Source organism: Trachypithecus francoisi, unplaced genomic scaffold, assembly GCF_009764315.1.
Source record: "Trachypithecus francoisi isolate TF-2019V2 unplaced genomic scaffold, Tfra_2.0 Lachesis_group4, whole genome shotgun sequence".
Classification (NCBI taxonomy): Eukaryota; Metazoa; Chordata; class Mammalia; order Primates; family Cercopithecidae; genus Trachypithecus; species Trachypithecus francoisi.
Genome location: NW_022681469.1, coordinates 24,053,889 through 24,068,812, shown reverse-complemented (window position 1 = coordinate 24,068,812; position 14,924 = coordinate 24,053,889). Strand labels below are relative to the sequence as shown.

Genomic DNA, 14,924 nt, shown 5'->3' with positions numbered 1-14,924 from the left:
GCCCTAACAATAAATTAACAGAGATGAAATAAGCATTTGGAAGGCTAATTCAGTTGAGATCTTTTGTGACTTGATAATTCTATGATTTAAACCAAACAGGTTGTAAACTGAAGGCACAGGTAATTTTTAGGATTATTTCTTACCTAAGGTTATATGATCCAATGAATCAATGTGGCAATCAGTGATAATAGTCCTCTCAGAACTTATTTGGGGCACTCTTGTTTGTTCCCTGAAATGGAAAACAAATCCTAGAGAGAAACAGTGGATTAGTCCTATTATAGTGGTTAAGAGCATACACTTTGAAATTCCATAAGATGGGAATTATACTAGCTACCTCACAGATTTGTTACCCAGATAAAGTAAAATTACATATATTTTAATGGCCCAGCAGAGCTACCAGCCATGAAAAGACTTGAAGGAAACTTATAAATGTGTATTGTTAAGTAGAATATGCCAATCAGAAAAGGCTACAGACATACTGTATGATTCCAACTGTATGATATTCTGGAAAAGCCAAAGCTGTAGAGACATAAAAACATCAGTGGTTGCCAGAATTTGGGAGTAAGGAAAGGGAAAGGATGAACGAGTAGAGCAGGTGGGATTTTTAGGGCAGTGAAACTATTCTGTATGAGGCTACTATGGTGAATACGTGACATTCGGTATTTGGTGAAACCTTTGTGTTTTTTTTTTTTTTTTTTTGAGGCGGAGTCTCGCTCTGTCGCCCAGGCTGGAGTGCAGTGGCCGGATCTCAGCTCACTGCAAGCTCCGCCTCCCGGGTTCACGCCATTCTCCTGCCTCAGCCTCCCGAGCAGCTGGGACTACAGGCGCCGCCACGTCGCCCGGCTAGTTTTTTGTATTTTTTTAGTAGAGACGGGGTTTCACCGTGTTAGCCAGGATGGTCTCGATCTCCTGACCTCGTGATCCACCCGTCTCGGCCTCCCAAAGTGCTGGGATTACAGGCTTGAGCCACCGCGCCCGGCCGAAACCTTTGAAACTGTACAACAAAGAGTGAACCTTAATGTAAACTATGAACTTTAGTTAATAATAATGCATGAATATTGGTTTGTCAATTGGAACAAATGTACCACACTACTGCAAGATGTTCCTAATAGTTTCCTAGGGCTGCCATAACAAAGTACCACACACTAGTTGGTTTAGAATAACAGTAATTTCTTGTCCCACTGTTATGGAGAGCTGAAGTTTGAAATGGAGGTGTCAGCATGGCCAGGCTCCCTCTGAATGCACTGGGGAACGGTTTGCCCCATTTCTCTTTCCCAGCTTTCTGGTGAAAACCTTAGGTCTTCCTTGTCTCCATTTTCTCATGGCATCTCACCATGCCTTCACATTATCTCCTCTCTGTGTGTGTTTGTCTCTGTGCCAAATTTCCCCTTTTCATAAGGACACCATTATATTGGATAAGGGACCACCCTAATCACCTCATCTTGACTACATCTGCAAAGACTCTATCTCCAAATGCAGGAGAAAATGTGGGCAGGAGTTGGGGAGGGGGGAATATATGGAAACTTTGTACTCTCTACTCGCTTTTTTCCTGCTCTAAGCAATAAAGTCTATTCATTAAAACGTTAAAGGCTTAAAAAATGGCCTGCCACATAGTACATATTCAATAAATGTTAGTTCCCTTTGGATGCTGCATTGACTTATTCAGTGTCCCTGATACAACAGATTTTATTCTTCTTGCATTCCAAACCAATATTGGCACTGCCCAAAAAGTAGATAAGACTTAGCTTCTTCCATATGGCTTTGTCCCTAAGTGTTGAGTGCTGGGTTAGAAAGTCACCTGCTCACAAACATCTCCCGCCTTGACTGAATTTACACATGTGCGCATGCACAGGTGAGTACACCCACACACACCTAAAATGGCTTATCTGCCACCAACCCTGACCCAAACAAAAGCAGAAACTTACTAGTTCTCCTTGTAAAGGCGTCACAGGAAATATCTATACTGAGGGCCACATGCCCATAGAGGGAAAAAGAAAAACAGCAAAAACTTTGTGAATATAAAACATAGTAAATTTCTTGGTTGAAAGATGCACATTAGCTATTGAACTAAATTTTTAAAGAAAAAGAGCCATAAATTAGTTTTAATAAATATAAACATACTTTAATTTCCAACATAGGGTGAGATATAGAGAAGAAAAAAAAGTGACAAAGAAAGAGAAAAATGTTTTAATGTCAGAAGAAATACCAATCAATATTCCGCCTTTGAAAAGAGGCAGAGAAAAAAAAGCAAGGAGGAAAGAAAGGAAAGAGAGGAAAGTCCCGGAAGCCCTGGCGTGATGATAAGATGCAGGACACACCTCTTGTCACATCGTGCCAATCCCCTGGGCCGCAGGCTTGTGGCTTTGTTCAAAAAGAAGGGCGGGCCAGGCGCGGTGGCTTATGCCTATAATCCCAGCACTTTGGGAGGCTGAGGTGGGAGGATCACCTGAGGTCAGGAGTTCGAGACCAGCCTGGCCAACGTGGTGAAACCCCGTCTCTACTAAAAATAACAAAATTAGCCGGGCGTGGTGGTGTACACCTGTAATCCCAGGGACTCAGGAGGCTGAGGCAGGAGAATTTCTCAAACGTGGGAGGCAGAGGTTGCAGTGAGCCGAGATCGCGTCATTGCACTCCAGTTTGGGTGACAAGAGTGAAACTCCATTTCAAAAAAAGAAAAAAAAAAGAAAGGCAGTATGTTCAGTGATTGAAATCTTTTTTCTTTCCTTTTTTTTTTTGAGAAGGAGTCTCGCTCTGTCACTCAGGCTGGAGTGAAATGGCCCAGTCTCAGCTCACTGCCAACTCCACCTCATGGGTTCAAGTGATTCTCCTGCCTCAGTCTCCCAAGTAGCTAGGATTACAGTAATCTGCCACCACACCCAGCTAATTTGTTGTGTTTTTTAGTGAAGATGGGGTTTCACCATGTTGGCCAGGCTGGTCTCGAACTCCTGACCTCAAGTGATCCACCCACCTCAGCCTCCCAAAGTGTTGGGATTACCGGCATGAACCACTACATCTGGCCTGAAACCTTTAACACTGACTTATTTCTTAATCATGGCAGTGTAGGCAGGCCCTGTTTTAAAAGAAAATCCAATCTATGAGAACCCATATTGAAAACATAGACATGTCCATAGGTGATGACTTACCTGCCTCTGTTAAGGTTTTTGTTTTTCCCCTCTTTACGAAAGAAGCCACCTCAGTAAATCTTTCTATAGCATGACCACAGTCCCCCCTCGAGCAAAAAATTTAGATTTTCATAAAACTCTCCAAGAACCCATCTGTCACAAACATCAATACTTAGCTCTTTCACACTATTTGTGACACCCAGAGCGTCTCAACGATGGAATCTCCCTGTCTTGACTTTTCATCCCTTCATTGGTTGAGAGTTTGTTTCCTAACCAATGTTGCTGAAAAGAATTCAGCACTGCGTAGGGGTAGGGCAGGAAATGAGGGATTACTGCCTGGGGACATAGAAGAGAAAAAAAAAAAAATCACTTACCATTCTACCTAGACGTGGCTCCTCTTACAAAGGAAAGATGCTAGAGAAGGGCCAAAAAGCTCTGTGATATAAGGGTGCAGGGATGAAGGAGGATCTCCAGCCCCATCCTGGGTTGATACTGAGAACAATTTTCATAAACACATACACCTTCTCTCTCCCACACACAAGACACACACACCACACACACACACACCACCAAGAGTCATACCACATGGTACACAGATGTGGTTTTGTGCTTTCCTCTAAGCTACACCCACTCATGTGCACAAAGCCTCACCTAGAAAAGCACTGGTGTGTAGGAAATGGCACACACACTCGCTCTCTCCCTCTGGGTGCCTCCACATATATACTCAGCAGCACTCAAATGACATGTAGTTTTTCTATGGCTGGGAAGGAAAAAGTGCCCAAGTAAGCAAGAGAAGGTGAGAAGTGGGAGAAGAGAATGGGTAGGAGAAAAAGAATTTGCGTGGGTTGAGAGCCAGTGAGGATGGCCAGCAGAAGTGACCTCACGATGTTAGTTTCACTTCCCTCTAAGTATTCCAAGACACTGCCGGGCTCTGCAGACCATGCACCTCTCCAGCCTGCTTGGAGATATTTATTTCACTGCTCATTAGCACCTCCACCAGAGGTATAGGCTGAGAACCACTGTTGCTGACAAACAGCCAGAATGACTGCTTAAATTTGATGAGGTAGGAGCAGAAACCAGACAGAGGCTTGGAGGATGCTCTTCAAGCTACTTGGATAAATTTTAAAACGTAAAATTGTTTGCTTATAGATGGACCTCTTTTTCCCATGTCTGTTTGCTATTGCTAAAGTTATACAAGGGGCACTTTATATGCAACAGAAGACCACATTGAAGGAAGAGAAGAGTCTACTCTCCCACTACACCTGGCATTTGAGTCCACGAGTTTAGACCCTACTGCCCACAGGGCTGTCCTCACACACTCCTGCCCTGTGGCCAGAACAGGAGCCTACCCCAGGGAGAAGGGCCCTCGGATGGCCTCTTAGGGAACTCTCAAATCACTTTTTCTTTTTCCATTCTGATAATTGTAGACTAGATTGGAAAGTGTAGCAAAATTTCTTTATGGTCGATGAAATAATAAGAAAGAAAATGAGTTGTTTCTTTCCCAGCTAGCAAAGCCTCAGGAAGTACTCTTGGTAAGAGTAAGATAGAGAAACACCAAAAATTTAAAACTCCCAATAAACACCAATATTTGAATTTCTAAAGATTTATAAGCAACATTAATAACACCTTAGACGATAAAAAGGGGAAAAATTCAAACATTGTATAGTTTTGCTTTTGTTGGCTGAGCTTTTATTTTTGTTTTTGTGGGATTTTTTAAGAGGGGAAAAAAATTTGAAAATAAAAGAATTGGACAATTTATTTAAGAAGGTTTCTGCACTTGGCTTCAAAATCTAAGTTTTGTTTTTTGCTCCTTCAAACAAAGATGCCTTCAGGTATGATGGCTTTAGGTTTTGCACAGCTCCTTATTTTTTCACACAGGGCAAATGGCTTGTCTCATGTGCACAGAAAGGGCTGGAAAATATTTTTGTGATTCGAGTGCAGCAGAGAGTCTAGGATTCCAGAGGAAGTGGAGGCCTCCCGTTCCGCACAGGAAACAATCTTCAAGCAGGCCTTAAATGCCAGATTCCAGGCCGAGTTTAACTAACCACTGACAGCTCTGTAAACAAAGTGAGGACAAAAAGAGCCCGCTTCCCCCTTTCTGGTAGTCATTTTGGGTTTGGGGGCTGCAGGGGAATTCTGGAATACTTGACTCCATGGCACAAAAACGCAGGGGAAACGGGCTCCTCATTTAAAGAGTTGGAAGGGGAAGGTCTTTCCGGAATTAAAACCATCACAGAGGAGGTAGGAAAGGGTAAAATGGTTGGGTTACATCCGTAGAAAGAGCAGTGATTTTAGAACTTGGAAAACAGCTTGATCACCTCTTAACTGCTTTTAAAAATGTTGCTTCATGATGTTTATTCATGATGTTACTGCTGCAGTCTTTATTAAAATCCTGATGCTTCTTTGAGAATATGCACATTATATGCCTAGATACTGTATTATTTTATTTCTCGCTTTCACTTTTCTCCTACTTCCTACATATTCCTCTTCTTGCCACTTTTCTTTTCTGTTTATCATTCCTGTTTTCCTCCTTCTTTGTTCACTTTTTCATAACTTTGGTCTGGGGTTCAGCAAGTTACAAAGAACAAAATCATTCAGTAGAATTTCAAGTGATTCTACCAATATTTCAAGTCTTCAAAACCTCTCTGTCTCCTGAGGTCTTTTTAAAAGAGTATATAATCTTGGGATCTTACTTATTTGTCTCTGAGAGATTCACGAATGAGACTGAATTTAACTCGGCTCAGGAGTCAGAAATTGATCACTGGCTACCTTATCAGCTTTCTAAGAGTAAAGAAAAATCAGGAGAATGGCAAATGGGAAAGAGGGTCCACAGTGACTGAAAGAGAGGTAACACACTGAGTTATCTATGATATTGACTCTACCTCCTCTCCTTCAGGTCCAGACGTCATCTGGTCTCCCTGAACCTGAAATCACACCATGGATGATTTTGAACGTCGCAGAGAACTTAGAAGGCAAAAGAGGGAGGAGATGCGACTCGAAGCAGAAAGGTAAGGATCTAGGGTGAAAAACACTTGTATTCCCTTATTAACAACGTTGGTTTCAGGCCTCAAAGACCATCCCTCTGAGAGGCCAAATGTGGTCATATTGCACACCAAACTGTTCGCAAAAGTAGTTATGGAAAATTTTTCTGCTGAGACTCTAAATTTAGCATTTAAAAAAGGAAAACAAACAAGGATCAAGAAAAAGAGAAATTTGAGAGGAATCAATTGATAATTGCATATTGATAATTGCATTTAATCAATACCTTTCACATTGGAATGTCTTAAATGACAAAAGTAATGTGTGAGTGAAGGTTTAAAAAGCTTATATAATAAGAAATGACAGAAAAATGCCGAGTATTGAATATTGGAACCATTTAGGAAATGAGAGTCTTCAATCTAAAAAAAAAAAAAAAGCAAAAAGCCCTGGATGAATCTTGTGAAAAATTTTCATTCTTATTAGAAAAGTATTGAACTCTACAGATCTGCATAGTACAGGTTAATAGTGGGCTATGTTACCGAGGAGATTCGGGGTGTAATTGGAAGCTGTTCATGTCATGTGAGGCCTCTATAGTGGTGACTACGAGGTCAAACTGGGGAGATAAAGCTTTGGCATATAAAACCTGCAGCATAAATGCATATTCTAACATTTTAGGCCTCAGAACAAAGGACAGTGTGGTATTTGATGTGACTTAAATCAGATGTTCTTTTGAGAAAGCAGGTGAGGCATTCACAGAGAGAAAAATGTTAAACAATGACCTTAAAATCAAATCAATTTTGTTCCCAGTAACTCCAATGCACAGATGAAAGATGACTCTTTAATGATCCCAAAGTAGAAAAGTGGAAACTTACACCTATAATGAAAAGTATTGTTCTTATGTTCCACTTATTTGCATGGAGAACGCAAAAGCAGAAGATAAAATAACTGCCTATGATAAAGTCGGCCAGAGTCAGTCGCCATTCATGAAATGACTAAACATGTCCACAAGGCACTATGGATGATACCTGCATTCTGTTGGTTCAAATCCTAGCTCTGCCATTTACAAGCTGTGTGGCTCTGAGCAAATGATTTTTCTCTTTAAGCCATAGTTGCCATATATATAAAATAGGCATAATATCTACATAGCCTGTGTGACTGTTGGGAAGATTATTGAGCTTCATAAATAGCCTAGTCAGGTACCTAGCACATAGTAGTTTTTCGTAAATGATAGTTTTTCATAAATGATAGCTATTACTATTATTAACCATTACCACTAGCCAAACAAGTAAGAAACAACATAGCAGCATAGCCAGAGCTAAACAATCATGCCAAGAAAAGGAAAGGTAGTCATCATCCTGCAATGGAACTAGTCAGAGAAAGTTTCTTGGTGGAGGTGAGCCATGGAGGAGGTAATGATGGCGATGAAGAGGGAAAGGGAGCCTGTCTAGGTGAAGGAATGACACCGGCAAAAGTGCAGAAGTAGAAATAAGAATCCTGGTGCAAGAAACCTGTTGAGTGTTTGAGGGAAAATGGACTGGACTTGTATATCTTGGCTGTTCCTATTTGCTATACAAGGAATAGACAGAGACTTAACAAGGGAGTTATGTATGATGACACTATGCTAGAGAAACTTATCTACAGTGGACTAGAATATGGGGATACCAGCACTGGAAGAGATAGTATGGAATATAGGATAATGAGGGCCTGAATCAGGTCAGTGAGTGTGGAAATGAAGAAAGATCAAATATGAGAGTCTTTACAGAGGGAGAATTAGCAAACCTTTTAAGAGAGCAAAGAACTTACAGACGATTCCAAAGAATACGTCTGAGAAGCTGGAAGGAAAGTCTCTGCTTTGTCCCAAATGGAGGATTTCCTTCTTGAATGGTCAGAGGAGCAGTGTTTAATTTCAGGTAGAAACCACATCCAAAAAGAGATTTCCTGCAGGCATGTGGAGATAGGAAATTTCACTCTTTGTTCAAAAAGGGAGAGAAATCATTATTAGAGAAATAAATTTGGGCAGACACAGTATGGTGGTGCTAGTACAAAAGCTGAAGGGATATTCCCAAAAAAGCACGTGTAGAAAAAGTGAGCGATCATCAAGGTATAATGGAAAGCATCAAAGAAGACAATGTACCAGGGAGATGGGAGAGAACCAGGGAGAGTATGAGGCTCAGTGCTGAGTGGACATGGTGGACATGGAAGTCTTGTGGGCGGTGGCTGGGCTCAGTGAACCACACCTCTTATTCCTTCCAATGCTGTGTTATTTCACCTCAGGTTCTCATGATAGTCCATAAAATATCTTCATCCAACAACTATTCATTAAGCACTAACCAGGTTTAAGTGTGCTAAGGATGGGAAAAATAATGGTGGTAAAGAAGTAGACATGGTTCCTGCCTTTACGTACCTCAGAGCATGCTAGTAAACCAAAGTGTAACAGAATCAGAAAGCAGATAGGTCAGGGTGTAGGGGCAGGCCTGATAGAGTTGTGGCTAGAGAGGCTCAGGACTGGGGATGTAGACACTGGGCATCAGGCTAGATTGCCATTGTCAGCTTCTTTCCTTTCCATGTGAACAGGGGGTCAGGGAATCATTGACAGAGGTGTGACAGAACTAAATTGCTGTAGTTAGAGCCATACTGTCATTAGAGTGAATAAACCCAATTTCTTCAGATTCAGGACTTTGCTTAAGCATTGACCACACAGCTACATGGTTTGTTCCTTTGACTTTTTTGTTTCGTGTGGAAGAATTTGTCTTCTTTTAATTTGTCTTTTTCATTCTTTTACATTCAGACATAAAAGGAATGTACACAGTAAATCTTATGTACCCTGAATAACCTAAAATAAACTTACACAAATTAATCCTAACCTTGTTTAACTTACATTTCTGTCTGTATTACTTCTTTTGGGATATTATATTGTTTTCTTTTCTGTTTTTTATTTCTTCTTTTCTTCCTTTTCTTTCTTGCTTCCATTCATTGCCTTCCTTCCTTCCTTCTTTCCTTCTTTCCTTCTTCCTTCCTTCCTTCTTTCCTTCTTCCTTCCTCCTTCCCTCCTTCTTCTTCCTTCCTTCCTTCCTTCTTTCCTTCCTTCCCTTTCTTCCTTCTTTCCTTCCTCCCCTTCCTTCCTTCCTTTTCTCTCTCTCTCTCGCACTTTCTTTCTTCTTAAGAAAGAGTAGTACTTATGTATTTCCTTATACTCGTACCAAGTTTACCTTTCCATGTTTCAAGGTGAACCTTCTAGTTCTGCTATTCTGAGATTTGGTAAGTCCATGTCCACCCTTCAGAATTTTGTAAAATCTGATCATTTATGAGAATAGTGAAAGTCAGGCTTTATGGTTCAGTCAGCTCTGGTGGGAAAGTGCAGGGTATGTGCAGGAAATAGGTGGCCAGAAGCAGAAATCAAGGCCATCTAAAATCATGGTTTTGATCTGAAGACAAAGGGCTCATGAGACCCTGAGCAAGTCCCTCTTCCTTTAGCTCTAGACCTTGGCTTCCTCCTCTAAAATAAGACTAGCCATTTTCTCCGGGGTGTTGGTGGTCATTTTAATTTTTTGTTTTTGTTTTTGTTTTTTTTTGCTTTTGGTATTATAGATATTTCTTTACAACAATCATATGTTACTTTATTTAAAGCCAAATAAAAATTAAGGCAATTTTCTATTTTGAAAAAAATAATTCTATGGCCCTATGCAGTATACCTGAGCCCAGATGGGAGAAGACTTAACTTCTCTTTGATTTTAGGGAACTAAAACAAAGATTTCATCCCTGATCTGGAGGGCAGTTACCAACTACTGGTAATAGAGTGGCTCCAAGGCTCAGAGCTGCAGATTCATTCACTTACTCTCAACACATTTTTACTGGGCATCTGTTCCACAAACAAGCTGTATTTTGGGTACTGAGAATAGACCCACAGAGTAACAGTGTTGGGAAGTATGTGCTTAATCCTTTTCAACCTATCTAAAACCAAGTAAAGATCAAGGAATTATACTTTTATATCCTCAGACATAACATGTACCCCGTATGGGTTCATACTTATTAAAGATGACCCACAGCCTTTGTACACTTCACCCTTGCAGACAGTGTAGGGGACGGGCTACTACAGAGAAGACAAAGTCCATTGACTTTCTTTACCCATAAAAGCTTTCCAAATAAAAATACCCTGTTATTTTTATTTTTATTAGTATTGAGTTTGATTACCAGGTGCAGTTTTACGTTGAAATGATAAACAATTTAAAACTTGTCCTTTTCCCCGGTGTTATAACCATAGATTAAAATAAACCGAATTTTTACACATTTTATTCTTCAGAAATATACCTTTTCAAAGACTATTTTGCAAGCTAATTGCAGGCTTTGTGCCATGCTGGTGTGCATGTGCTTGGGACTGGCATTTACTCACTGCATCCGAGCTGTCCTGAGACTGTATCATCCACATACCTCCTTCTAAGGGTTTTAGCCCAGTTCATTTCAAATAAACTCATCTGCAAACGTAGTGCATCAAAAAATGTTCTTCCAGCCGGGCGCGGTGGCTCATGCCTGTAATCCCAGCACTTTGGGAAGCCGAGGTGGGCAGTCAGGAGTTTGAGACCACCTGGTCAACATGGAGAAATCCCATCTCTATTAAAAATGCAAAAAGTATCCGGGTGTGTGGTGGGCGCCTGTAATCCCAGCTACTCTGGAGGCTGAGGTAAGGAGAATCACTTGAACCTGGGAGGCAGAGGGTGCAGTGAGCTGAGATTACGCTACTGCACCCCAGCCTTAAGCGACAAAGTGAGACTCAGCTTCAAAAAAAGAAAAAGTTTTTCCTTCTTTATCTTGCCCCTTAGCCGGTGCGACTTTGATGCCATTACCTTGTCCTTGTCTTTCAGTTGGCTTTCTCACTCCGAGTGCTTGAGATAAGGTCTTCAGATTTGGCAAAAAGGAAGTACTTCATTTCGTCATTAAAAAAAAAAAAATACGGATGTTGAATACCTTCAAAATGCAAGATACTATACCGAACCATAGGAATCAGTGGTCACCAGTAGATAGTGTCCCAGTAGTCACTAAGCTCCTGTTCTAAGGGGATTAGTAACTTTAGAGCAATCGTGACCAAAAGAGGGAGAAAAAAATTTCAGTAGGCAGAATGAAATGAGCAGGTAATCAGTGAAAATCCTTAATGCATTGTTTCTAAGCAAAAGGCACTATTTGCTCACATCTCAAATTAAACTATATTTTAAAAGCAATTACTCATTTGAACAAATAGATAAAAATGTAGTTTCACTGTTTATTATTCTCCACCAATCTCATGGGAGTAAAAATTAAATAGATACATTCTGGCCGGATGCGATGGTTCACTCCTGTAATCCTAGCACTTTGGGAGGCCAAGGCAGGCAGATCACTTGAGATCAGGAGTTTGAAACCTGCCTGGCCAACATGGTGAAACCCTGTCTCTACTAAAAACACACGCACAAAAAAATTAGCTGGGCATAGTGGCTGGCACCTGTAATCCCAGCTACTCGGGAGGCTGAGGCAGGAGAATTGCTTGAACCTGGGAGGCGGAGGTTGCAGTGAGCCACGATCATGCCACTGCACTACAATATGGGCGACAGAGCAAAAATAATAAAAATTTAAAAATAAAAATAAAAATAAAAAAAGCTATATTCTGCTTCCCTTTCTGTTTCTGCCTTTTATTTCAATCCCTCTCCTCTGCCTTCATCTCTGTATTTCTCGGTGTACCTTCATGTGCCTCTTCCCTAGTCCACGTGCATCGTCATCAACACTTGATTTGTTTGTTTCTATGTCTCTTCCCATCTGCACTCCTAATCTGTCTGCTCTGGATTATGTGTGCATGTGCTGTTACATCACCAGGAAATACATACTTCTGGCCAGGAAAGAGGGAGAGAGAAACCCAGTTCTCTTCCTATTCAGCAAGTATAAAAAAAATTACACATTTTATGTGTGTCTAGTAAAGATGGACTGCCGCCGGCCCCAGAACTAGCTATATCTGAATGGAACATTTATGCTCGATATGAATGAGGCAACCCCCAGATGTATAATGGTGGGAGGCAGCATAGCTGGCAGTTAAGGGCATGAGCTTTAGCATTGGGCAGCTATAGAGTCAAATCCCAGCTCTGCCACTTATTAACTATGGGATCTACCAAATAATTCAATCTTTCAAATCTTTTGTATCCTCCTCTACAAAATGGGGGTAATAAAAGTAACCACCTCACTGGGTTTCTGTGGGGATGTAAAAAGATAATACATGAAAGTATTAACACAGTGTTATTCATCTAATAAACATTCAATAAACTCATTGTTAATTATTATTATCTAATTTGATTCTCTACAACATGGAAATAAAAAATAAAAACATGAAAGGCTTGTTTACTGTTTTGCACATCATCGACAGCACAAGCACCATAGGCAAGATGAAGGGCAGGAATTCGTGACTAATTAAAGAGCTTTGAGTGGTTGTGATCGGTAACAGTTTTTGAGGAAGGACTGTGTTGTCTCAGCTGGAAGAATTAGCACCAGTTTAAGTGATTTTTTAAAATTTGGTCGAAAGAATGTTGAGCTGTGGGTTTTCTTATTTTCTTTGTTTTTTGTTTTGTTTTGTTTTGTTTTGTTTTGTTTTTGAGATGGAGTCTCACTTTGTCGGCCAGGCTAGAGTACTGTGGAAACACCTCTGCTCACTGCAAGCTCCGCCTCCCAGGTTCAAGCAATTCTCCTGCCTTAGCCTTTTCGAGTAGGCACATGCCACCACACCCAGCTAATTTTTGTATTAATTAGAGACGAGGTTTCACCATGTTGGCCAGGCTGGTCTCAAACTCTTGGCCTCAAGTGATCCACCGGCCTCAGCCTCCCAAAGTGCTGGGATAACAGGCTTGAGGAGCTGTGATGTATTTTCTGAGAAACCAGCAGTGAAGATTTTATTCATGAGAAAATCTCCAGCAGACATACTTTGCCCGACACTGGGCTTGGTTCCCCAACAAGCGGCTCTCTCACTTTCCAAGATGTGCTCATTACATTCCCAGCATCTGCTTTCTGCACCCAACATGAGTTCCTCTCACTGATCAGAAGAAAGGCCCCTATTGTAGAGTTATGTTACCAGATTCAGAAGCTCACAGACATAAATAAAGGGAATGAAAACACTTGCTGTTGTCATCATTCATACATTTTTATGGGCCTCTGAAATAAGCCTGATGATTAGACATTTGAAAGTAAACATTTTTACTACACTATAAAAGAAGCAATTTTTAAAAATCCATGGGGTCTCTAAAGTCCCCTCCCAGAACTGTATCACTGAGACTTTTTTACATGATTTAATAGAAATGACCAATCAATGATTATACAACACACACCCTGTCACACACACAAACACACACACTTACTCAACATGCTTAGCATCAGGACCTTGACATTTTTAAATAAAATCTTCTAAATGAAATTTCTGTTATTTTATCATCAGAACATTATTTTCCATTAAGAAGTTAAATACAATATTCCTTTGAAACTATCTAAATTATCAAAGTAGCTAGATTTGCTCAAAATTTCCCTTCAATTCTCTCAGAAAATTGATCACTCCAGGAGGCAAAAGAAAGCTGGAATTTGCCATCCAGTTTTTTACTTTTATTTTTTATTTTTTGTAGAGATGTAGTCTCACCATGTTGTGCAGTCCAGTCTCGAACTCCTGGACTCCAGCAATTCTCCCACCTTGGCCTCCCAAGTGCTGGGGTTACAGGCGTGAGTCACCACATACTTTCAAATTAAAAGATCTGTCACTGGGCGCGGTGGCTCACACCTATAATCCCAGCACTTTGGGAGGCTGAGCCAGGTGGATCACCTGAGGTCAGGAGTTCGAGATCAGCCTGGCCAACATGGTGAAACCCCATCTCTACTAAAAATACAAAAAATAAGTCAGGCGTGGCAGCGGGCGCCTGTAATCCCAGCTACTCAGGAGGCTGAGACAGGAGAATTGCTTGAACTTGGGAGGTGGAGGTTGCAGTGAGCCGAGAGCACGCCATTGCATTCCAGCCTGGGTGACAACAGCAAAACTCCATTTCAAAAAAAAAAAAAGATTTGTTTTCAAGCAATTGGTTTGAAAGACATTTAAAAATATTTCTGGAAGGTTTCATATCAATTTGACATAAAAATTATAGGTTTTGATATCTATTTATACTTTTTACAATCTATTTCTTTAGTTTCAGTCCAACTTGAATATAGGGGCATGAACAAAATGAAGTAGATAATTTCCATGTATAGGGATCCTTATTTGTTTGTGTCCAGTCACATAAAAATACACATACACATTGATATCCTCTCCCTCTTGTACTTTTTTTCTCTGACTCACTCTAAATAGACATTATTTGTTACCTTTGTCAATTTATAGGTAAAGATGACATACTTTGACCAATTTCCACTAGCCTAACAATTCCTCTCAACCTAGAACTATCCTATGCTATGGTTGCCAGTAGAACATCAAGAATTGAGGATCTACCCAAAGTGGCATCCATTCAATAACCAATTTTGGTACAAAAAATTAAATATCTAGATTCTTAAGGCTCTCACATGCTGATCCATCACTGCATTCTTAGCTGCAAAAAAAAGGTAACAAATATGTAAGTCCATACATTTACATATTAAAAAGCAATTTTGTTTTGTTTTGTTTGTTTGTTTCCATATGTAACATTTATAATTTAACAATCCTCCATTACCTAGGGCAAGGGAGGATGATGTGGTAGTTAGGTGTGTGAGTGATGAAGTCTGATAGACCTAGTTTCAAATCCTGACTTGGAGAGCTATTAGTTGGGTTACCTTGTGATAAATTAAATATTTCTTGCTCCTTTTTATTTA

The 14,924-nt window shown here is 40.4% G+C and overlaps 1 protein-coding gene across 6 annotated transcripts in view; it reads left to right on the top strand.

Annotated features, from left to right (window-relative positions):
• CALD1 (caldesmon 1) overlaps positions 1–14,924 on the top strand; it is a 236,683-nt gene that overhangs the window by 121,934 nt on the left and 99,825 nt on the right. For all 6 annotated transcript variants that reach the window (XM_033194671.1, XM_033194670.1, XM_033194675.1 and 3 more), the window contains exon 3: positions 6,019–6,130. In XM_033194671.1, coding sequence (XP_033050562.1) covers positions 6,060–6,130 — 71 coding nt within the window. In that variant the 5' untranslated portion in view covers positions 6,019–6,059. The remainder of the gene's footprint in view (positions 1–6,018; positions 6,131–14,924) is intronic.